General features: G+C 37.7%; 1 protein-coding gene across 1 annotated transcript in view; it reads right to left on the reverse strand.

Moving 5' to 3' along the window:
* Positions 1 to 7,318: 7,318 nt before the first annotated feature.
* FBXL13 (F-box and leucine rich repeat protein 13) overlaps positions 7,319 to 25,197 on the reverse strand; it is a 203,791-nt gene continuing 185,912 nt past the window's right edge. The window contains exons 19-21 of the mRNA XM_043462331.1: positions 22,549 to 22,683; positions 17,164 to 17,327; positions 7,319 to 7,502 (exon numbers count right to left, since the gene is read on the reverse strand). Coding sequence (XP_043318266.1) covers positions 7,319 to 7,502; positions 17,164 to 17,327; positions 22,549 to 22,683 — 483 coding nt within the window. The remainder of the gene's footprint in view (positions 7,503 to 17,163; positions 17,328 to 22,548; positions 22,684 to 25,197) is intronic.

A 25,197-nucleotide genomic window follows, 5' to 3' on the forward strand; every position in this document is an offset into this window, starting at 1 on the left:
AAATGTTTTCTACTTAGCACTTATTATGACAACAATATAAATTTAAGCTGTGGCTATATCACAAATACATACACAAATAAAATACATCAGAAATATGATACAATTGCTACTGATTCTTTTTTTTTTTTTAATGTAATTTAAAGCATAATGCATTCTGGTGGTGAGGCAGCATTCAACTACTTTATAGCCTGTTGTATGAAGATAGATTTTTACTTTTACAGTGATGTACTATCTAAGTTATTTTATGAATTTTCTTTCTTCCAAACCTTGTTGACCCCTGGAAGATTTAAATTATATAATACTGAATAGATGTTATCTATTGGATTGTATTTCTTTGGTCTTAAATTCTGATTTTCGAATAAACCTTTCCAAATATGACCTGTAATAGTCTCTTTTTGTTAATATTTAATTTATTTGGAGTTCTGTTTTTACCTTTTTATTTATGAAGCAAAAAGTCAGCTTTGTCTGGTGTCTCAAAGTCTCTTTTTGGTTCATACTTCATAAAATTATAATTTGTGTGGGTTTGGACAACACTCACATGTTAGTATGTTTGATGTGATTGTGGTGTGTGTGTGTTAAATTATTAAGTAGAGGGAACTGGGAGGCAGTAAGGCAATTTTTATCATCTTTTCCACCTTCTGCAATTATATAAACATTTTCATAACTAAAAGTTTATGAACTTGGTCAACAATAGCCAGAAAGGTGAGCATAAACAGCAGTCAACTATATTTACAATTATTAAAAGAATGGTACATATTTGGATGACAGATTCAAGTCCAAACTGAAAGGTAAAGTCATGTATTTTACTGTCTTGAACATGGACCTATATATTTCAAATGCTTAAGATCTGAAGACCTACATATCAATAATATTATGGATACCTTGAGTAATTTGCACCCAGAACTTAATTTCACCACTTGTTCACTCCACTTCTTGTTCCCCTTTCATAGCCAACCTTTTCTAACACCTACCATTTTTCTTTCATTTCTGCTACTATAAAATCTGTCTCCCCATAATGAACAAATGTGTCTCTTGTTTTTGTTTAAAACAGGACCTTACTCAAAGAATTTTGGAGCAAGCGTTGGCAGTTAAATACCCTGCCTGGTTTCTAGAGAAACATAATGGGTGTGTTTCTCCTTACTGTGGTTTCACCCAGGCAGGCATTATTCCTTTAGAAAGCAGTTGCATCTTGCGTATCTTTCCAGTTATGTGCTCGAAATACTTAGGGGTCAGAAACTAATTTATATGCAGCTGCCAGAATCTACAAATTTAATTAAAAATCACCCTCTGGAACAGTCATCCTATGTCTCGGGTTAGGTGTTAAAATTTCCTACTCAGTTGATTCCGCAGCCATCCACTTCAGGAACCATTTCACAGCTAAGTGATACTGCTTATTTCAAAAACTTTCAAAACCAACCTAAGAAAGGGGAGAATTACTAAAAGCATTTAGCTCATTTCAGTTCAGTTCAGGTCAGTTGCTCAGTCGTGTCCGACTCTTGTGACCCCATGGACTGCAGCATGCCAGGCTTCCCTGTCCATCACCAACTCCCGGAGCCTACTCAAACTCATGTCCATCACGTCGGTAATGCCATCTAACCATCTCATCCTCTGTTGTCCCCTTCTCTTCTGACCTTCAATCTTTCCCAGCATCAGAGTCTTTTCCAATGAGTCGGTTCTTTACATCACCTGGCCCAAGCATTGGAGTTTCAGCTTCAGCGTCAGTCCTTCCAATAAATATTCAGGACTGATTTCCTTTATGATTGACTTGTTGGATCTCCTTGCTATCGAAGGGACTCTCAAGAGTCTTCTCCAACACCACAGTTCAAAAGCATCAATTCTTTGGTGTTCAGCTTTCTTTATAGTCCAACTCTCACATCCATACATGACTACTGGAGAAACCATAGTTTTGACTAGATGGACCTTTGTTGGTAAAGTAATGTCTCTGCTTTTTAACATGCTGTCTAGGTTGGTCATAGCTTTTCTTCCAAGGAGCAGGCGTCTTTTAATTTCATGGCTATAGTCACCATCTGCAGTGATTTTGGAGCCCAAAAAAATAGTCTCTCACTGTTTCTACTGTTGCCTCATCTATTTGCCATGAACTGATGACAGGACCAGATGCCATGATCTTAGCTTTGTGAATGTTGAGCTTTAATCCAACTTTTTCACTCTCCTCTTTCACTTTCATCAAGAGCCTCTTTAGTTCTTGTTCACTTTCTGCCATAAGGGTGGTGTCATCTGCATATCTGAGGTTATTGATATTTCTCCCGGCAATCTTGATTCCAGCTTGTGCTTCATCCAGCCCGGCATTTCGCATGATGTACTCTGCATAGAAGATCAATAAGCAGGGTGACAGTATACAGCCTTGATGTACTCCTTTCCTGATTTGGAACCAGTCTGTTGTTCCATGCCTAGTTCTAACTGTTGCTTCTTGACCTGCATACAGATTTCTCAGGAGGGAGGTCAGGTGGTCTGATATTTCCATCTCTTGAAGAATTTTCCAGTTTGTTGTGATCTACACAATCAAAGGCTTTGGCATAGTGAATAAAGCAAAAGGAGTTGTTTTTCTGGAACTCTCTTGCTTTCTTGATGATCCAACAGATGTTGGCAATTTGATCTCTGGTTCCTCTGCCTTTGCTAAATCCAGCTTGAACAACTGGAAGTTCACAGTTCACGTACTGTTGAAGTCTGGCTTGGAGAATTTTGATCATTGCTTTGCTCGCTTGTGAGATGAGTGCAATTGTGCGGTAGTTTGAACATTCTTTGACATTGCCTTTCTTTGGAATTGGAATGAAAAAGGACCTTTTCCAGTCCTGTGGCCACTGCTGAGTTTTCCAAATTTGCTGGCATATTGAGTGCAGCACTTTCAGGGCATCATCTTTAGAATTTGAAATAGCTCAACTGGAATTCCATCACCTCCACTAGCTTTGTTTGTAGTGATGCTTTCTAAGGCCCACTTGACTTCACATTCCAGGATGTCTGGCTCTAGGTGAGTGATCACACCATTGGGGTTATTTGGGTCATGAAGGTGTTTTTTATATAGTTCTTCTGTGTATTCTTGCCACCTCTTAATATTTTCTGCTTCTGTTAGGTCCATACCATTTCTGTCCTTTATTGAGCCCATCTTTGCATGAAAAGTTCCCTTAGTATCTCTAATTTTCTTGAAGCGATCTCTAGTCTTTCCCATTCTGTTGTTTTCCTCTATTTCTTTGCATTGATGCCAGAGGAAGGCTTTCTTATCTCTCCTTGCTAGTCTTTGGAACTCCCCATTCAAATGGATATATCTTTCCTTTTCTCCTTTGTCTTCAGCGTCTCTTCTTGTTTCAGCCATTTGTAAGGCCTCAGACAGCCATTTTGCATTTCTTTTTCTTGGGGATGGTCTTGATCACTGCCTCCTGTACAATGTCATGAAATCTCCATCCATAGTTCTTCAGGCACTCTATCAGATCTAATCCCTTGAAATCTATTTGTCACTTCCACTGTATAATCATAAGTGATTTGATTTAGGTCATACCTGAATGGTCTAGTGGTTTTCCCTACTTTCTTCAATTTAAGTCTGAGTTTGGCAATAAGGAGTTCATGATCTGAGCCACAGTCAGCTCCTGGTCTTGTTTTTGCTGACTGTATAGCGCTCCTCCATCTTTGGCTGCAAAGAATATAATCAGTCTGATTTCGGTATTGACCATTCTGGTGATGTCCGTGTATAGAGTCGTCTCTTGTGTTGTTGGAAGAGGGTGTTTGCTATGACCAGTGCATTCTCTTGGCAAAACTCTGTTAGCCTTTGATCTGCTTTATTTTGTACCGCAAGGCCAAATTTGCCTGTTACTCCAGGTAGCTCTTGACTTCCTATTTTTGTATTCCAATCCCCTACAATGAAGAGGACATCTTTTGGGGGTGTTAGTTCTATAAGGTCTTGTAGGTCTTCATAGAACCATTCAACTTCAGCTTCTTCAGCATTACTGGTCAGGGCATAGGCTTGGATTACTCTGATATTGAATGATTTGCCTTGGAAACAAACAGAGATCATTCTGTCATTTTTTAGTTTGCATCCAAGTACTGCATTTTGGAGTCTTTTGTTGACTATGATGACTACTCCATTTCTTCTTGCCCACAGTAGTAGATATAATGGTCATCTGAGTTGAATTCACCCATTCCAGTCCATTTTAATTCACCAATTCCTAAAATGTTGATATTCATACTTGCCATCTCCTGTTTGGCCACTTCTAATTTGCCTTGATTCATGGACCTAACATTCCAGGTTCCTATGCAATATTGCTCTTTACAGCATCAGACTTTACTTCTGTCACCTGTGACATCCACAACTGGGTGTTGTTTTTGCTATGGCTCTGTCTCTTCATTCTTTCTGGAGTTATTTCTCCACTCTTCTCCAGTAGCATGTTGGGCACCTACTGACCTGGGGAGTTCATCTTTCAGTGTCAAACCCTTTTGCCTTTTCATATTGTTTATGGAGTTCTCAAGGCAATACTGAAGTGGTTTGCTATTCCCTTCTCCAGTGGACCAAGTACTAAGAAAGGGGAGAATTACTAAGAGCATTTAGCTAATTTTAGGGAACTGTATTAAAAATACCTTTTTAAAAAGTAAGACTTTTTAAAGCTTTTCAAAATAACTTTCATATCTTTTACCTAAAGTTTAATCTTTACTTTGTATTTGTGGGGTTCAAAAGACAGTAACCCAATTTAAGGGATGAGTAGTGGGGGAAATAGAGTAAAAGACTGATCTAATACTACCAACATTGTGGCAGAACAGAGTTCTTTCTTGGACTCTATAAGCCTTAGTGTTACATAGTATGAAATAAATAATCATACACTGGCATGTGATCATTGGAATTCTGTTAAAATCTAAAGAGAGTTATTATCTTTTATATATCTTTTATAATGATATATCTTTTATAGTGATATAAATTCATAGATTAAAACTTATTAAAAACTACATGTAGATACACAATCAGTAACCCATATCTCCTAGCATAAAGTTGGAAGCTTTTTTTGGTATAGCATAGTTTAAAAATTTCTCCATAGTGAAAATTTGATTAAAAGAAAATCTTTTTGTTTTTTAAGTTACCTCCATATGTTCTCCATAGTGGCTGTACCAACTTACATTTCCACCAACTGTATGGGAGGGTTCCCTTTTCTCCATTCCTTCCCTAGTATTTATTATTTGTAGCCTGTGAAGTGATATTTCATTATAATTCTGATTTGCATTTTTCTAATATTTAGTGACATTGAACATTTTTTCATGTGCCTATTGGCCATCTATATGTCTTTTTTGGAGAAATGTCTGTTTAGATCTACCCATTTTTTTGATTGGGTCGTTTAGTGTTTTTTTGATATTGCACTGTATAAGCTGTTTATATAGTTTGTAAATCCCTTGTCAGTCACATCATTTGAAAATTTTTCTTTCATTCTGTTGTCTTTTCATTTGTTTAAAGCTTCCTTTACTGTGCAAAAGCTTTTAATTAGGTCCTATTTTTAAATTTTTTATTTTATTCCCATTATTCTAGGAGATGGATACAAAAAGATACTGCTGTGATTTTTTGTCACAGTGTTCTACCTATGTTTTCCTCTATGAGTCTTATAGTACTTAGTCTTACATTTAGGTCTTTAACCTACTTTGAGTTTATTTTTGTATATGGTGGTAGAGAATATTATAGTTTCATTATTTTACATATAGATCTTCAATTTTCCCAGTATCACTTATTGAAGAGACCCTCTTTTCTCTATTGAATCTTCTTGTCATAGATTAATTGACCATAGATGTCCAGGTTTATTTCTGTAGTTTCTATTGTTCCATTGATCTCTAGTTCTGTTTTTTTGTGCCAGTACCATACTTTCTTGATTACTGTACCTTTGTAGTTTAATCTGAAGTCAGGGAGCCTGAATAAAAAATTTTTTTGCTTAGTTCTATGGAAAATGCCATTGGTAAATTGGTGAGAATTGCATTGAATCTGTAGATTCCCTGGAGTAGTATAGCCATTTTAACAATATTGATTCTTCTAATCCAGGAACATATTACATCTTTCCATCTGTTTGTGTCATCTTCAATTTCTTTCATATGATCTAGCACTCTTACTCAAAAACTAAAATTTGAAAAGATACTTGCACCCCAGTGTTCATTGCAACACTATTTACAATAGTCAGGACACATGAAAGCAACTTAAGTGTCCATTGACAGATGAATGGATAAAGAAAATGTGAAATATATATAGATATGTATACACACACACAACAGAATATTACTCAGTTATAAAAAGAATGAAATAATTTGGAGCAACAAGGATGAACCTAGAAATTATTACACTAAGTGAAGTAGGCCAAAGACAAATATCATATTATACCACTTATATATGGAATCTAAGAAAAAGATACAAATGAACCTATTTACAAAATAAAAATAACCCCACAAACAGAAAGCAAATTTATGGTTACCAAAGGGAGAGGGTGGTAGGAGAAAGGATAAATTAGAAGTTTGGAATTAACATGTACTCACTACTATATATAAAATAGATAACAAACAAGGATCTTCTGAAAAGCACAGGGAACTATACTTAAGGGTTTGTAATAACTTATAAGAGAATATAATACAAAAAGAATATGTATGTATGTGCGTGCATGTATATAACCAAATCACTGTGCTATACACCTAAACTAACACAGCATTGTAAATCAGCTATACTTCCATAAAAAAGGATCTTTCTGAGACATTGCAGGGACAGTGCAAATTTGATTAAAAGGGACTGTTTCTTTTTAATTTGCCTCTGACTGTTAAGTCAAATGTTGAAATGAGTCCTGGGTTAATTGGCATTTAGAGCTCTCATTAAGTGTCTAGAAATTACTAGAAAGCTTTGTTTCTTTTAAAAATGTATATCTATATCATTTATAATAAAGCCTCACAGATCCTTAATGTCATTGCTCTCACTCAAAACTCTTACTGTTTTATATAGCCTTCTGCTTTCTTTTCTAAGGAGAAGTTTCTAAATTTCTTGTCAAAAACATCATATCTGTCAGGATTGTTTTGTATACAACTGTAACCATAGATTTGATAATCTCATCAAAACAATTGGTTTGATTAAGGTAAATTTAAGTAGAAAAGTTACATAGTAGCAGTATTTGATTTGGCTTTTTTTAATTGTGATTGTTAGATAGAAGAACTCATAGATGTATTTACAAACACATAGCTGGAATAAAAAATCTGGAAATGATTTCCGTCTTCTTTACACTGTTTAGATCCAGCTAGTAAAAAATACTTGCATCAAATGAAGTTGCCAGATTCTAGATTTTTTGTTCTTGCTTGAGGTTGAAGGTCATACTGCTTCCTCCTCAGTATTGTATGTTGACCCTTTTGTGGTCAATTCTGAATCTTTAAGTGATGTATTTTGTTGCTGTGTACGAGATTTGCCTTCAGAATCATAGCCAAACCAAAGTGGAGGGTCAGAAGCGCTGTATTCCTGGTGCTGAACTATAGATGACATTCTTATAGCTGCCTCCCTGTAATAACAGTGATGAGCATTAGCTAGTTGAAAAAGTAATTGCTAGTGCAGAATTTTCAAATTAGACCACATTTGGAGTTAAAGAACTCACTGTCACAACGTGAATTCACATCTCTTTTGCCTTCCTGAGGGGAGGGTGTGGGTAAATTGTGCTGATAATCAGGATCCCAAAGCTTCAATGACTCAGTAGTTCTCTGGTTAAGTCAGGTCAAAGATTAACAGGTACTGAAATGGGTAAGGAAATAGCATGGCCAAGGCATGGGAAAACTGAGGGCATTCTGTCTGTAGCTAGCACTCTTAAGTGAGCTCTCTGCTTGTTATTCAAGCTTCTTTGATAGGAGTATCCTAACTAGGCAACCTGTGAAAGTTAGCTGTGCACCAGAGCAGGAACTCCTAACCTAGAGTCCACAGATCCCTGTTGGGTATGTGGATGAACTTCAGGGAGGGCCCAGGGATTCCTTGAAAATTCATGCAGTTTTGTATCTACTATGCCATTTTTTTTTTTTTTTTTTTTTTGAGGAGAGGGTTTGTGACTTTCATTAATGTCTCAAAGGTGTCCATGACCAAAATGATTAAAAATATGTGTTTCTTAGAAAGAAGGAAGCAAAGAAATCATCAGAAAGTTTTTTGGGACCCCAGTTCCAATATGGGGTGGTGGTGTTCCCCACACCACCGAACAGTTCCAAGATATCAGCTGGCCGTCCTATAATTCAGCCCAATGCTGACACTATATATCCAGGCATAGCATTAGATTCTGCAAGTTAAGGGCTCAGACCCATGGAAAACCTTCCCAATGTCAATCTCAAGTCCAGGTTGTTACCTGGGCTTCTGATCTACCACCTACATCTGCTCACAGAAAACAGAGACATTTACTTACTGAATCACTGGTTGATTAAAGGATATTACTCAAGAACAACCAGGTATCAGAGCTGCATGGGGCAAGATATGGGGAAAGGATGCCGATCTTCCTTGCTCTCTACAGGCATACCACTTGCCCCAAATCTATGCATTCAGCAAACTGGAAGATCTTCAGCCCATTCCTTTTGGGTTTTTATGGAGGCTTTATTATGTAGGCATGATTGATTAAATCATTGGCCATTGGGTGAGTCAACCTCCAGTCCCTCACTTCTCCCCAAAAATCAGAGGGTGATTTTTGAAATCTTCCTGAAAATGTTTCACTCCTCTATTCATGGTTGATTCCCTTGGCAACCAGCCCTCATCCTTAAGTGCTTTCCAGAAGTCACCTCCTTAACATAAACTCAGTTGTAGTAGAAAGGGACTTGTTATGAATAACAAGACACCCATATTTCACCTTGTGGCTCTGAATCAGTTTCAGAAACTAAGATAAGAGACCAAATACTATAATAAAAGATTCTTCCATTGCTCTTATCACTCAGGAAATTCCAAAGATTTTGGGAGCTGTGAGCCAGAAACCATGGAGGAAGACCAAATATATATAAAAGATAAATTTTGGTCCTCTGAATTACCAAATATATATGTCCTATAAAGCACAATATTTCAACATCAGAAAAAAAGTATATCTAACTTGGAAATAATGTCATTTCCAGGATGGAAGGATTTTCCTGGGAAGCTGGTTTGAATGTGAGATCAGCACTAGAAAGGAAATAAGTAACTGGCAGCTTCTGTAGGAACAGAGATAAGTAACAGCGTTTGCCCGTGGGGGGGATTCTTTGCTTGCTATTACTGTATATTACATTCAGTTATTAATTGCAAAAGTTTGGAAACTGGGTCATTGATACAGAAGCTGGTGTCATATACTTTAACTTAAGTTTGTGTTCAATGGCCATATGAGTTCTGGTATGACTATGAAATTTACAAAAAAGCTAAGATAAAATACCGTTTTTAAAATACCGTTTCACTTCAGTCAGATCTTAGGTAGTTTAAAATAATTGTAAGCAAACTCAGCAGAGAGACAGCCAAAGCATTGCCAGTTCTGTTTCTTACCACATAGCTTTTTGGCTACTATACTTGCACTCATAAAACTTACAAAAGTTTAAAGAACAATTTAAGGAAAAGCAGTTGTTATACTAATTTCTAGTTCTGAGCCATGAATCCCTGTGCATTAAAACTTAGCAAACAGATGTCTTCTCTTTAGAGAAATATTTATTCTCAAATTTGAAGAGAAGTTTATAATTCAATATCAATATAAAGTTTTGCATTCTGCTAATTTTTCAATCTTTTTTAAGAAATGTGATTCTATGTTTTAAATTTCTTATATAATCTTCGTATGTCCTCTAAGTAGAATAGTATCATGCAAAAATAATAGATATCTTTAGCTTTCTCTGTTTTCTTCTGAAGATTTTTCTCCCTTTTCAATTCTATGTAGTTGAAAAAATTGCCATGTTTTTTAAAGTGTTTCCTGTGAGATTTTTTTTTTTACCTCAAAAACCTGCCACAATATAATACCAAATGCCGGGGGACTCAGAAGCATGGTTAAGTGGTTAAAGCACTATCCTGGGCAACAGAGATCTGTTGTTACTTAGCCTTCAGCCTGTCTCTGCCTGTCTAAACTTTGCCTGTCTTTTAAGACTCCAACCCAACTGTTTCCTCCTCTAAACTTTCATAGGAAGTTGACCATAGAATTAGTTTCTTTCCAGTACATAGTTTCATAGTATTAACTTTTTATAATTTTAGACTTTGTTATTTTTCTTTCCTTTAAGAAGGTATTTAAGGGCATATTACATTTCTTTGCATCTCCTGAAATACAGTATTAATAGCAAAATCAAGAGACTTTAGTAGTTTACTCAGGAGCCCTTTAGCTATCTTATCTTCTGCTGGTTTTTGGTCTAGTTTGGTTTGGTTTAAGTTGCTGTTTCCAACATCCTAACAGCAGAGAGAGCGCTGGACACACATACTATATTTCACAGTTCTTGATAATTTAATGCCACTGATGATAACAGTACTACTGAGTTTAGGCAACAAGGTCTTGACCTACTGGAAAAGGACATGTTTAGGAGTAAAAGATTTGTAAATAGTTGAGCAAATTATTTATAATCTTTGGCCTCAGAAGAACAAGAGTTTTTGAGAATTCTAGTTAACTGGTAAGAGGATAAGTACTCTTAATGCTAAGTTTGTTCAGTTGCTAAGTCGTGTCTTACTCTTTGCAACCCTGTGGACTAGAGCCTGCCAGGCTCCTCTGTCTGTGGAATTTTCCAGGAAAGAATACTGGAGTGGCTTGCCATTCCCTTCTCCAATATTAAGTTTGGGGATACATAAATACTGGGTAATAGAGTTCCTCAAATGACTCATAAGACCCAGTAAGATAGATGGTAGGTAATGTGATATAAAAAGTTAGCAAGTAATAGGAGTTTGAAAAAATAACAAGAAAAAGAAAGTTGAGGATTTTGACTCAATATAGACAAGAAAAATAGGGAATAAATAGGAAAACTACTCATTAAATGCAACATCATGTGACAGAATAAAAATGAACTGCATGTTAAAAAATAAAAAGTTGCATATTATATGGAATTTAGAAAGATGGTAATGATAACCCTATATACAAGACAGAAAAAGAGACACAGATGTATAGCACAGACTTTTGGACTCTATGGGAGAAGATGAGGGTGGGATGATATGCGAGAACAGCATCGAAACATGTATATTATCAAGTGTGAAACAGATCGCCAGTCCAGGTTGGATGCATGAGACAAGTGCTTGGGGCTGGTGCACTGGGATGACCCAGAGGGATGGGATGGGGAGGGAGGTGGGAGGGGGGTTGAGGATGGGGAACACATGTAAATCCATGGCTGATTCATGTCAATGTATGGCAAAAACCACTACAATATTGTAAAGTAATTAGCCTCCAACTAATAAAAATAATTGGAAAGAAAAAAAAAAGCTGTATATTGAGCCCTGGCCATAGATGAAGTACACAGTGGTACAAGCATTTCTTAGATCTGCAATTCCATACTGCCTCTACTTTAGCTGTTAGTGATAAGCACTGCTCTGCCTTTTACTCACAGTCAGCTTCACTGAAACTAAACATCAGAAGGTCTCCTGGCCATTGAAGGTGATCCGACAAGAGAGGAACAAAGGATCAGGTCTGAGACCCCTCTTCCCCCAGTCACAAATGCCAGGAGGTTAAGGCTTCCTCAAGTCTAGAATGTCTCTAGGGCTAACTTAGTTGTACATATTTTACCAGCAAGCATGGTCCTGGGGAAAACTGAAAAATCTGAATCTGTTTAGGGCAAATTTGGCATTAGTTTTAGAGTTTGAATACTAGTGTAGACTATTTCCTAGTTTGCTTCCTCTCCACCCTTTAGAAAATCTTTAGGCTGTAAACTAGCTACCCTCACCACCTTACTAGGACTTTTGTCATCCTTGCATTGACTGACTCCTAAGACACAGGACCTAACCAAGAGAACGGACCAGCATGGTGACCGCCAGTGAGTTTCAGAGTTACTTTTCACAACATTCTATGTCACTATGTATTTGCACATAAGAACTTTTGAAAAGTATCAGGAAACTTGAAAATGTAGAAACTGAATGCTCCTGCTAGAAACATGTTTGTCTGCCTGTTTGTCTCAAACGCCCCCTCTTTCTTTTTAATAACTTGATGCTCTAATCTATATGGGAGCTGGGAAGTATTGAAAAGAAAATGTCTACTTAGAAATCACTGTGTGTTCTAAGTTCCTTCAAGTGCGTATGGAATCCTTTGGGTACCTCCTACTCAGGCTTGGCCTGAGCAATACCAACACCTGGTAAGAAATGATTTGAAAACTGAAGCAGTCTACTGCAATGGTTAGTCATTACACATTTAACCTGGTGAGAGAGGTTTCTTTGGATCAGAATAGAACAAAGATTTTCAAATATGATATGCCACAAACAGTTGTATTACATTAGAGGGTTTAGTTTGTAAATGACTTTTGTTTTTCATAAATTAAAAGGGATTAAAGGTTCAATTCAGTCACAGTCATGTCTGACTCTTTGCAACCCCAAGAACCACAGCACGCCAGGCCTCCCTGTCCATCACCAACTCCCAGAGTTTACTCAAACTCATGTCCATTGAATCTGTGATGCCATCTAACCATCTCATCCTCTGTCGTCCCCTTCTCCTCCTGCCTTCAATCTTTCCCAACATCAGGGTCTTTTCAAATGAGTCAACTCTTCGTGTCAGGTGGCCAAAATATTAGAGTTTCAGCCTCAACATCAGTCCTTCCAATGAACACCCAGGACTGATTTCCTTTAGGATGGACTGGTTGGATCTCCTTGCAGTCCAAGGGACTCTCAATAGTCTTCTCCAACACCACAGTTCAAAAGCATCAATACTTTTGCGCTCAGCTTTCTTTATAGCCCAACTCTCATATCCATACATGACAACTGGAAAAACCATAGCCTTGACCAGACGGACCTTTGTTGGCAAAGTAATGTCTCTGCCTTTTAATATGTTATATAGGTTGGTTATAACTTTCCTTCCAAGGAGTAAGCATCTTTTAATTTCATGGTGGCAGTCACCATCTGCAGTGATTTTGGAGCCCAAAAAAATAAAGTCTGCACTGTTTCCACTGTTTCCCCATCTATTTCCCATGAGGTGATGGGACCAGATGCCATGATCTTAGTTTTCTGAATGTTAAGCTTTAAGCCAACTTTTTCACTCTTCTCTTTTACTTTCATCAAGAGGCTTTTTAGTTCCTCTTCACTTTCTGCCATAAGGGTGGTGTCATCTGCATATCTGAGGTTATTGATATTTCTCCTGGCAATCTTGATTCCAGCTTGTGCTTCCTCCAGCCCAGCATTTCTCGTGATGTACTCTGCATATAAGTTAAATAAGCAGGGTGACAATATATAGCCTTGATGTACTCCTTTTCCTATTTGGAACCAGTCTGTTGTTCCATGTCCAGTTCTAACTGTTGCTTCCTGACCTGCATACAGGTTTCTCAAGAGGCAGGTCAGGTGCTCTGGTATTCCCATCTCTTTCAGAATTTTCTACAGTTTATTGTGATCCACACAGTCAAAGCTTGAAAATCACTAATCTAAAGACAAAAGAGCAGCATAGCAATGATCAGACCTAGGTACAAAGTATGGCTCTTTTATTTGTATGACTTTAGGCATGTTATTTAACCTGTTTAAGATAGTTTCCTTATTCATTTTTATGGTAATAGAGTATTTGTGAGTATTAGATAATAGGATTTAGCACAGTACATGGCAAATAATAATAGTTAAGTAATATTATTTGTTCATATTAGTAATAAAATTCAGTAGGTCCAGATTTCAAAGGTCTTTCCACAAAGACATTCCCGTGAGCTGGAGAGAACTCTGAATTTATTAAGATTTTCTAACAATGCAGATCTCTTACAGTGTTTAGGTGATAATTTACACTGCCAACAACTGCTAAATAAGGTCTTCAAAGAATTTCTGTACTGCTGTTCAAAACTCTGACAACCATCTAGATTTTCTCTGCTAATCTCTCTAATGTTTAAAATTTTGGATTCCAGACCCCAATAATGTCAGAACGGTTCTTTTTCTCTTTGCCAGTTATAGACTTAATGGCTCTTCTGCTTCTTTATGGCTCAGACCCTCCTGGATTGTGGAGACCATCCTTTGGGTCTTTCTCTGGCTTTCCATTATGCTTTTCATTTTTTCCTTTGCCTATCTTGCTTTCCTCACAGAGGTCTATAAGTTGAAAGACTTGTTGAATACAACTGCTTCAAATGTAGACAGCTAGATATTCTTGTCATATTTATAATCTCAGTTATTAAGAATTTCTCCTTAATTAAAGGAGAATTGTATCTCTTATGGGCTTCCCCGGTGGCTCAGACAGTAATGAATCTGCCTGTAATTCAGGAGACCTGGGTTCGATCCCTAGATCAGGAAATCTCCCAGGAATGGAATGGCAACCCACTCCTTGTGGGCTACAGTCCACGAGGTTGCAAAGAGTCAGATATGACAGCGACTTTCATTCACTTATTATGTAGACGTCTGGAATAATTTCCTGGGATCCCTTCAGGCTCTGAAGTTGTAGAATGACAGAATATCTCATACTGGAAGCTCTCCTGCAAAAGAGCTATAGATAATTTGCTCATTGACCAAAAGTTTACTACTTCCCTGGTTCAGAAAGGGTGGGCTGAATAGACCTCTTTGATTTGTAAAGCTAGTGAAGTATTTTCAGATTCCATTGAGTATGGAGGAATTTGTATATAGGACAATTTCTTCTGAGGGCTATAACTAGATTTTATATGATTTCATACATTTGTATGTTCAAATGGAGTCAGATGTGTGGGAATATTTTGCTTTGTGATTCAAAGTCACAAAACCTCTTCCCAAGAAAAATCTCCTCCATCGTAACTTCCAGATGTTTCATTTCACCCAGACGAAACAAAGCTCTCGCTGTTGAGGGAGCAAGAACAAACAACGGCTTTTTTTTAGACTGGACGTAGGTAAGGGATTAGATACCATCATGAGCTTGTGTCTTCAAGGGTTCACATACTCTGCAGCATTTCCAGCTCCGCCAAAGGATCCCATGGGTCTAAGTGAAGAAGAAAATGCTCTAGTCTTTAGATCTGAGCCCCAACAGCGAAATGAGGCCAGACCTTACCACTTCTGTAATCAAAATTTTGAAACCCAGGTATCTTGGGACCTCCTTGACTGACAAGTAGCATCCTCTCCTGGAAGCTGGATGTCAAGACAGATGCTCCTGGAGCCTTACTGGTCCTGGCCACCATGCTGTGGGACAGCCCTCTCCACTGCTAGACAAGGATAGAATCAGAAAATTCTAGGCCTCTTTCTTACTGGATCTTAGCAGGAGTGGAGCTATAAGGGAAACTAAAATGGTTTGGCCTCTTTAGACAATAAGATGGGCAGACAAGCTGGCTCCCCTTTAAGCATGAGGGCCAAGTCTCTGTCTGCTCCTGGCTGATAGGGACAGCCAGGCCTGGTGGTAGAAAACAAAATAGACCTTTAACTGTCCTGGATTGGGTAAAGGAATTTTCCATAGATTCAGCTAGTTAACTAGAGTTTTGCATTGGTTTGGGGGGCCAACCCCAGCTAGTAGTAAAATCTTACTTGTTTATTTTCTTTGCATTTTTTTTTTTCAATCTATGGACTTTGCATGAGGAATGGGTAACCATGTTTAGGTTCACAGGGACCCTAGCTAAGTCTTCCATTCATTTACTTAACATCCTACATTTCAGAAGTTTATTACCTTCCCAAAATAATGATTGGCAAAATATAATCAAAAGACTAAAAACTAAACTCCTTTGTGTAATACATTATCCATTGTCTATCATCTTACCCAAAGGTGACATCTTGGCTGTTGTATGATATCACAAGGTCAACAGAAACTCCTAGGACCTTATTTCATGGTGTAATACTCTGAGTTAATAATATTCAAACAGACCTATCAAGAAAGGTTGAATCTCTATTCTTCTTCAACAATTTTCAAGAACCTGCCCTCTTTTTTCTGATCCATTTTCAGTTGGCTGTCTTCTCCCTTGGCAAGTCTAGGCCCAGTGGGAGTGCTTATTCTATAAGTAATAGCTTTGTTTTTGTTTTTTCATCTCATTTTAGCACACATATCCCTAGATCAGAAATGATTTTCTTCCTCAGTTATCAAGTGAACAGATCTCATGGTTCAGCTCTTGCCAGGGCTGTTTAATTAAGAAAGTTCTTCTGTGAAATCTACATGCTTAGAACACATTATGAACTTTGTACCTTGATAATATTAATTCTTAGTGTTCATTTTTCCAACTTTCAGAAAAGAACCTGACCTTCAGGGACTGGTCAAGAATTTTCATATGAACACTCCACGGGTTACTTCATCAGGTCAATTAAAATACTTCCATGTTTTTAATTCCAGTCAATAGAAAAAAAAAAAATTAACAACAAAGCAAAAAACTGCTTTCTATCTAAAAATTATAGGGTAACACCTGATACCGTCTACCTTTATAGATTTCTTATTTACCCAGCTGTTATTTCATTGGAAACATTTTATAAATTGAGGAACTAGGCATTTGGCCTGTAGCAGTTATCAGAATACCTTACTCTGAGCTCTAGATCTTAGTAAAATAACAAATATAAAACAAATAGCTTTGGGGGAGATGGGACTCTTAGGATAACTGTTAGTAATTTGTACCTAATTGTGAGCTAGCTCAAACAGTAAAGAATCTGCCTGCAATGCAGGAGACCAGGGTTCAAGCCCTGGGTCGGGAAGATCCTCTGGAGAAGGGAATGGCAACCCACTCCAGGATTCTTGCCTGGAGAATTCCCATGGACAGAAGAGCCTGGTGGGCTACAGTCTGTGGGATCACAAAGAGTCAGACACAACTCAGTGACTAACACCACTACTGCTATGTCTGATGATTTTCTTAACCCACATGGGAGATTAACTGAGTGGTATTATTTTGAGAAGGAAAGAGAGGAAGAGCTAGTGATTATTCCTTGAGGAGCAGAGTTAGGGCTTTGGGCAGCTGCACAGTCAAGGAAAGGGAAGCACTAAGAGTAGAAGGGCTACTGGAAAAGGAATATAAAACCACAAAGACCATTTTAGAGGTCAGCTCAATATATTGGCTTCAGTTAAGTGAAAAATAAAAACTTCCTAACTCTGAAAGCCACTATGTATTGTATTATGAATGCTGTGGTGACATAATCTGTTTTCTCAGGAAGTAGTTCTCAAAACTTTTCATACTCAGGTACATACTTACTTGGAAATAAGTCTGCAGTACTGCATCTTTAGGATCCGGAGTTGTCGGCAGCCCATTTCAAGGTTCTCAAGCATTTGGTCAGTAAGCAGGATACAACCAGAAACATCCAAAACGTGCAGGTAATGGCATTTTGCTGATAACATCTCCATTGCTGAGTCAGTAATCTGTACATAGAGCCAAAGTAACTACTGATTATTTCGACCAACTGCATCCCAAGGAAGAGTAGCATATTGGTCAGTTTGGGCTATTATAACAAAATACCACAGACTAGTTGGTTTAACTAGCATACATTTATCTCTCAGAGTTCTAGAAGCTGAGACGTCCAAGATCAAATTGTCCACAGGCTCAGTGTCTGGTGAGGGTCCTCTTCTGATTTGTAGATGGCTACCTTCTTGCTGTAACTGTACATGGTGGAATACTGGGGTGGGTTGGCATTTCCTTTTCCAGGGGATTTTCCCAACCCAGGGATTAAACCTGGGTCTCCTGCATTACAGGCAGATTCTTTACCATCTGAACCACCAGGGAAGCCCGAAGGGAGCTCGAGTTTCTTCCTATTCTTTAAGGACACTAATTCCATCATGGGGGTGCTACCCTCATGACCTCAATCTAAAACCTAGTTACCTCCCCAGAGCCTCACCTCCTAATACTGTTGCACCAGGGATGAGAGTTTCAACATGTGAATTTTGGAATGACATAAATACTCAGTCCATAACAAATATAGTCGGAACCCTTGCATATTCTCTTATCATGTGATGAGCCTATGACTTAGGTCAGTGACTTAGTCTGTTTCCAGAACAGTAAAAGGTCTCTTTCAAGTGGTACTAATAGAATTTGTGATCTTGCCGTTATTTTTATTTTAGTTACCTGTTTGGGATGGGAAACTTGATCAAAATTTTCCTAGTAATACTTGTCACACCAGTATGAGCAACTTATGAAATTCTGCTGTAATAGCATTTGGCTTTAAATTTAAAATCCACTCTAAGGCAACATCAATTTGAGAAGCATAAGTTTGATAACATCACATGTTACAAAACTGTAATATATGTATTACATGAATATATATATATAAATAATATATATTAACCTACAGACAGAATCAACTTGCTATAAGAAGTGATCTGGACATCTCTGATGGTTTGTGTATGGAATAATTGGTTCTGGAAAGGGGCTAGTAGGTGAGAGAGATGTTTGTAGGCAGCAGAGGAAAGAAGAGCAGAAGCCACAGAGGCTACATGAATCTCACACTGAGAATTTCTGCTAAGGGTTCCAACATCTTGAGGGTTTGCACAGATGTTCTGTAGAAGTAATTCAACTCCACTTCTTAGATTACTTCACTTCCTCAAGGTCTAGCATTTGAATTTATAGTTGAACTGAGACTTGCTGCAGAATCAACTAGATTACTCTCCCCAAAGGAATTTTTTTCCAACTGGATTTAATTTACTTTAAATGTTTGAACATTCTAAAAAACATGCCATGAGGCTAAGCTCTTGTTTTTTACATAAAATTGAGAGAATTATGCAGAAACCCCCTTTAATTTGAAATGTATACTTTTTATGTTTGGAAAGATAGATGTCATTGTCTAAGTATGCCCTGTTTCCAGAACATGCACAGGACCAAGGTTTAACATTGCAACTGATTCTCACATAAATGCTTTCAGACATTCCTGGCACACTCTATGGGTCTCTGAGGATATGATATCATTGGGAGCAGGAGTTAGCCTGCCCTAATGAATTGTAGAGAAGAGAAAAGACAATGAGATGATGGAAAAATCCCAGAGAGGTAGAGCTCAGAGTACTAGGTTTTTTTGATACTGGAGGAACTGAAAAGGAGCCCAGCATTTCCTGTAGATCAGAATCCCAAGTGTTCAGTGACTGAGGTGATGTTTTTGGAACTTATGGGAGCTGGAAACGAGGTCGAGGTGACTGGCCACATTCTTAACTCCCAGATACAAAGTCTTGATCTCAGTCCTATTGAGCAGAGATTATGTTATTCCCATTTTAGTGCCGGGTAGGATGAGGTCATAGTACTACTCACTAACCTGAGAGGTGAGCTGGTTGTAGGGACCTTCCAGGAGGTGTATAAGATGTCCATTCAAGGTTAACTCATGGATTTTTGGGAAATGTAGCCTAGAATGATAAGCCAGACACTGAAGTGTATTATGGCTCATCAGAAACAATGGAACTTAAATATATTAGACAGGATCACAGCCTTATGGTTTCTGAGGCTGTGGGGAGTGTTCATATTATGGTCATTACATCTTCTGAATCAGAATATTCATTTCACCTGCATAGATGGTAAAGCTCAATGCTTTTCCTTTACATTGAGATTCTGAAATAATCTATTCTCCTTGCTTTTTCTCAGTCTAGATCTTCAGTGTAGTATGATGCATTTTATAAAATGTTATTTTTGTAATCCTCCTTAGTTTCTGGGCTGTGAGCCAATGTCCACTGCACATTTTGTAGAAGGAACTCTGTCGGTTTTTCCTTACAAAAAACAAAACAAACACAAATCCTCTGCCTCAGTTCCTGTTCTCTTTAGAGTCTTTCCTTTTCTCATTCTCCTATTTCCCTCCCTTATTAGTGGAGCCTTTTAAATACCCAGTCAACATCTGTGCTTTCTTTAGAGACAGGGCAGTTCCCAGTGAGCCATGTGTTACCCATGTGTCTATGTGTCCGTGTGCAGTGGAAGCAAGAGCCCGGCGAGCTGTGACTGCCCAAGCTGCAGAGGGTTCATGGTCACTGCTGGCCTGAATACCTTACCACAGCTTACTTCTAGAACTAGATGATGCTGACCAGAAAGACATCTGGTTTCCCTAGTTCTAAAGGCTGTTGAACAAAGAAGAATTTTATTGTAAATTTTCTAGATAAATTTTGTCATGATTGACAATAGCTTTCCCACCACTGCCTCCCCCTTATTGTGGGATGGTTAATGATAGAGAAATCAGGAGGTTCTAGCATCACTCTCTTAACCTACTCACTACCCAGACTGAACAACTGAGAAGCTGAATTTTTAGACCAGTTAGAACTCAAGGAGTCTTGAAAGTTCAGGTGATACTTTAATGTGTGCAACAGAAGAGGACAAAATTGTTAGTAACTTAGCAATTTCTGAGGATTTTTTAAGAGATATTTTAGTTTTCTTCCCTTTGAGTATTTTACTTCCTCCAAGATTTTTCTGTTAATTTGTTTTGGTCTTTATCTTCTCCTTTAGAGGCTTTTCTCCTAAGTGTGGCCTCATGTCCTTGACTGTCTGCTCATGATTGATAGTGGAGAGCTAAAAACTGATTGGACTTCCCTAGAGGCTCAGCAGTAAAGAATCCACCTGCAATGCAGGAGATGCAGGTTTGATCTCTGGGTCGGGAAGATCCCCTGGAAAAGGAAATGACAACCCACTCCAGTGTTTTTGCCTGGGAAATCCCATGGATAGAGGAGCCTGGTGGGCTACAAATAATGGTGTCGTAAAAGAGTTGGACATGACTTAGCGACTAAACAAAAACAACAAAAGCTGAATAGAAGGTCTGAGTGCATAATATGGGCCTTCTCTTCTTTCAGCTTCAATGGGCTAAATGAGTTATTTGTTGGAAAATCCACAAATGTCAGTATTTTTCAGTGTTTCATCTTGGACTAGTCAGAGTCCCCAGAAAAAAGAATTCCAGCCTCCTGCCTGGAGGGAAAGATCTGGCAGCCAAATTCTGGATGCTGTGTTGGAAAAGTGCTGAGTATCTCTGCATTAAGCATTTAGTCACTTAATTCCCATTTTCACTTTTGTATCCAAGTTCTCAGTTTTACATGATGTCTCCCAGCCTGGCAACCTTCTGTTTTATTATCTGTAGAGCGGATAGTAGAGAGATTTTACTCCCTTCCTCCATCAGAGGACATTCAACAATATCTGGAGACATTTATTATTGTTATGACTGGAGGTATGGGGGGGCTAGGTGCTACTGACATGTACTGGATAGAGGGCAAGGATGCAGTTAAACATCCTACAGTGCACGAAACAATCCCCTACTGTAAAGAATGATCTTGTCCAAATGTCAGTAATGCCACGGTTGAGAAATCTGGCTCTAGGAAATATATCTCAACTCTGGTGAGGATGAGGAGGGGCAGTTGCCTGAAAGCATAGAATAGGGAAGGAGATCTAATGATGTACCTACTTCTCAAGAACTTTTAACCCAGTCTTCCTTGTTTTAGCCATCCTCTTAACCCAGTTACAGAAGTATACAGTATTGCCAAGTTTGAAGGCTATGGTGTAAATCCATTCTTTCCCCAGCTTTCTCTACTATTGGTTTAGGATTCAAAGTTGTCTCTGGTATGCTAAATTAATTCATCTATTTTCAGGTTTCCAAAATTTTATTGCTTTTGTCTCCTACTGTTTTCCCTATCATTGTGGGCCCTCACCCTTCTTCTGCAGTTTTGGTAGCATTTCAAGAGGGAACAAAATTATCAGGGTATATTTAATCTGCCCTATTAATCCAGCACCAGAGACCTCTATTTCTTGACCTGGTGATAATATCCGTAGTATATTAAGAGAAAAGAAAGCAGGTTAAGTGTATTTTAGAAAGTATGATTCTGTTCTTTAAAAAGCAAGACAAACCTTCTTTAACTACAATCTCTGTACATAGAAAAGAATTCTAGAAGAGTAAGTATAAAATGCCAGTGGTTACGTCCTGGATGGTGGTATGACTTTGAATTTTTACATTCATACTTTTAATATATGCAGTCCAAAGATTTTGCAATAAGTATATATTCCTTTCAAAGACAGATATCAAGAAAAATTGTCAAACACTTGAAAATAAGACAAAAGATGGTTGCCTACCCTTTCAGCGTTTACTGGAACATGATTTAAACCAGTCCAACTGGGAAATTCTACAAGGAATTATGCCGTTTTTTGGACATGCTATGTATTATTGATTAGGACTCAAACTCTACCTGTTGTATTTTTGTCTAAGAGAGATGCAGATTATTTCTGGTAGAAACTATAGCTCCAAGGTTATTGATTTGTTACCTTGTAGGACTTTAACCAATTTTGGATTTAACCTAACAATCATGTTCCAACATTCTTTCTTCAGTTCCTGTAAATACTCAGTTTGATCAAATGCTGTATGGACTGACTTTATCATTTTGCTGGTTCTCTCATTAGTGAATTAAATATATATTTGACACATTTTTATATTTGTATGAGAATTGTCTTTAACTTTTTCCAGGTACTACTTTTACACAAATGAAATCATAAAGCTATTTACAGTTTGGGGAAGGAGAACTCTTGATGAATACCTCAGATATGGCAAAGAAAAGTTCTATTATGAGTCTAACACCTAATTGCTATCCTACCTGTGTTCTTTGGCAGTACTTCAATCTGACATGTCTGAGCTCTAACTCCTGCACATACCTTTGGACAGCCAGCAATACTGAGAGATGTGAGATTAATACAATAAATGGCCAATGCTTTAATAATTATATCTGATAGTTGGGGGCAATAAGAGACATCCAGATGTTCCAAGGTCAGTGAGCCTTTGCAGAATACCTGCAAGAAATTCCAAAGTTAGTGGTTTTCTTTTTTTCTTTTCTTAGTCTTTATTCAAATTTTATGCCATTTTACCCCGAGGCAGTTTATTTAGTATGCATTTCAGCTCTTGAGATGTAGATATGTTACATTTTGTTGCAAACAAAGAAGCCATTGTGTCCAAAATCTCCTTATAACAAAAGATATTCAGACGCCACTTAACATTTCAGTAATATTCAGATTCCTGCTAACAGAATTTGGTTTTCTATCACTAATGGAATTTTACCCATATGGTTAGTAATTATTAGAGTTATATTCAGTTCAGTGAATAGAAGAAATCTGGAGATAAGAATTAGATGGCTAACACTCTGGGGTTGACACTAAAATATAATGGAAAAAGCACAGTTGTTGGAATCAGACAGACTTGAGTTTTAATTTCATTCTACCACTTTATTAGCTTTGAAACCTTAGCAAGTCACTTAATTTTTCTGAGCCTCAGTTTCTTCAAGTTAGGGAAAATAATATCTACCCTCCAGCATTGTTCTGGAATGCCAAAATGTTCATCTAAAATTTCTAGGGCTAGGAAAGGTCTGGAAATCATTGAAACTTCTTCCCTTTATCTTGGTTGTTCTTAATTTTCATTCCTACTTTCAGTAAAAAGGAAAAAAAAAACCTATATTAAAATTTATATATAGTGTCATTTGAGAGGCAGTTTAACAAATTGATTAGTTCTTGGGAAAGACTGAGGGCAGGAGGAGACAGAGGATGAGATGGTTGAATGGCAACACTGACTCAATGGACATGAGTTTAAGCAAATTCTGGGAGATAGTGAAGGGACAGGGGAGCCTGGCATGCTGCAGTCCATGGCGTCGCAAAGATTCAGACACGACTTAGTGACTGAACAACAAGCACTCAATAAATATTAATTATTATTGGAATTTGCATATGATACCAGTAATAATAAAGATGCACGTTTATGTTGTACTTTGGAGAAAACCAAGAGATATTGATTATTTTACCCTAAATCATCATCTTTTTCTGACCACAGTAACCATCAGTGATTCCACTTTCGTCTGACCTCATACAAAACTTGTCTTTTTCAACTGATTCAGCACTTCCAGTGCTTGACTCATTCCTGTTTTGTAGCTCAGTTTACATGGAGATTTGTTTTCTCTAGCAACTAAGTGAGGTCAGATATTGGAAGGGGCAGCTGGTAAGGAGATATTGAGGTCCCTGTTATTGGAGCTAATCAAGCATAGAGGGCACAACTAGGGAAATCTAGCTTTAAAGGATTGGAATTGGTCTTAAAATTCAGCTCACATTCAACAAGTTTTTCAGTTAGAGTGCAATAAGTCTCTCAGAGGTACTGTCTGGAACTCTGCTTGCTTCTTATGCCCCTTTCATAACATAGACTACAGTAAGTTCTCAATAAATACTAGCTGCTTACTCAATCTGTGAGTATCTTCAAGGATATAAAGACTTGTGTTTTAATAATACAGGAATTCTTATGTTGCAAGGGGTAGGATAACATTGTTTTCTATTTAGAGAATGGATAGAGTTCAAGGAACCAGAGAAAATGTAAAGCAAGAAGGAATAGTTAAACTATAAGAAAAACTTATTAAAAGATGAAACAAGCTTCAAAGGGAAATTCAAGTCTCTGCATGTCTGCAGACTCTTTTCAGAAGCATCTGTCAGTGTCTTGGACTGCTTGAATCAGTTCTGCTTTAAGCCATTTTAAAAGCTTTGATGTTCTTTGAAGTTAAACTTTCTCAGAATTTTTAAATTAAAGAAGAACATATAAAAATGATTAACAAGGCCTATGATGCATTCGTGGTAGCATTCTCATTCAGGGAAAATCTGAGGCACAAAGATGAGTCCAGGGCTTTATGTTTGGCATAAATCAGTGCAGATCTAAGAAATAAGTCAGAACTTTTCCTCTCTTACAATCCATATTTTCCTTTAGAGACTGTAAGTTGTATTAAGTACTTAAGTCTGCAGGCATGTTTTTCAGCATAATCACTCATGAAATTCCATACCCGCCCCTTACCCATAAGATGATTTATGCTCTTCTGGCTACAGTGCTTCAGAATCACACATATATCAATGCTGTTGATTTTCTTATCTTAGAAAATGCTAGACTGAGCTTCTTCAAAGTAAAAATCTTTTATAATGAAAATGGAGAGAAAGTGCAAAAATTATCTATTTGACTTTCATCCCATGTATCAACCAGTTTTGCCATGGGTTAGCAGTCTTGAGAAGGAAATGGCTACCCATTTCAGTATTCTTGCCTGGAGAATTCCATGGAGAGAGGAGCCTGGTGGGCTATAGTCCATGGGGTCACAAAGAGTCAGACACAACTGAGTGACTAACACTTTCACTTTCTCAGCAGACTTTAAGACAACTTCCAAATCTCTTAGTGAGTTAAATAATTTCTTCTCTGTATTTCATGAATTGAATCACTGTGTGGGGGCTTAATGACTGCATTCCTAAATTGGATATGTGGAGGAGACTGAATCTCACTAACATTTACCAATT

Source organism: Cervus canadensis, chromosome 3 (genome assembly GCF_019320065.1).
Source record: "Cervus canadensis isolate Bull #8, Minnesota chromosome 3, ASM1932006v1, whole genome shotgun sequence".
In the NCBI taxonomy this organism is placed as follows: Eukaryota; Metazoa; Chordata; class Mammalia; order Artiodactyla; family Cervidae; genus Cervus; species Cervus canadensis.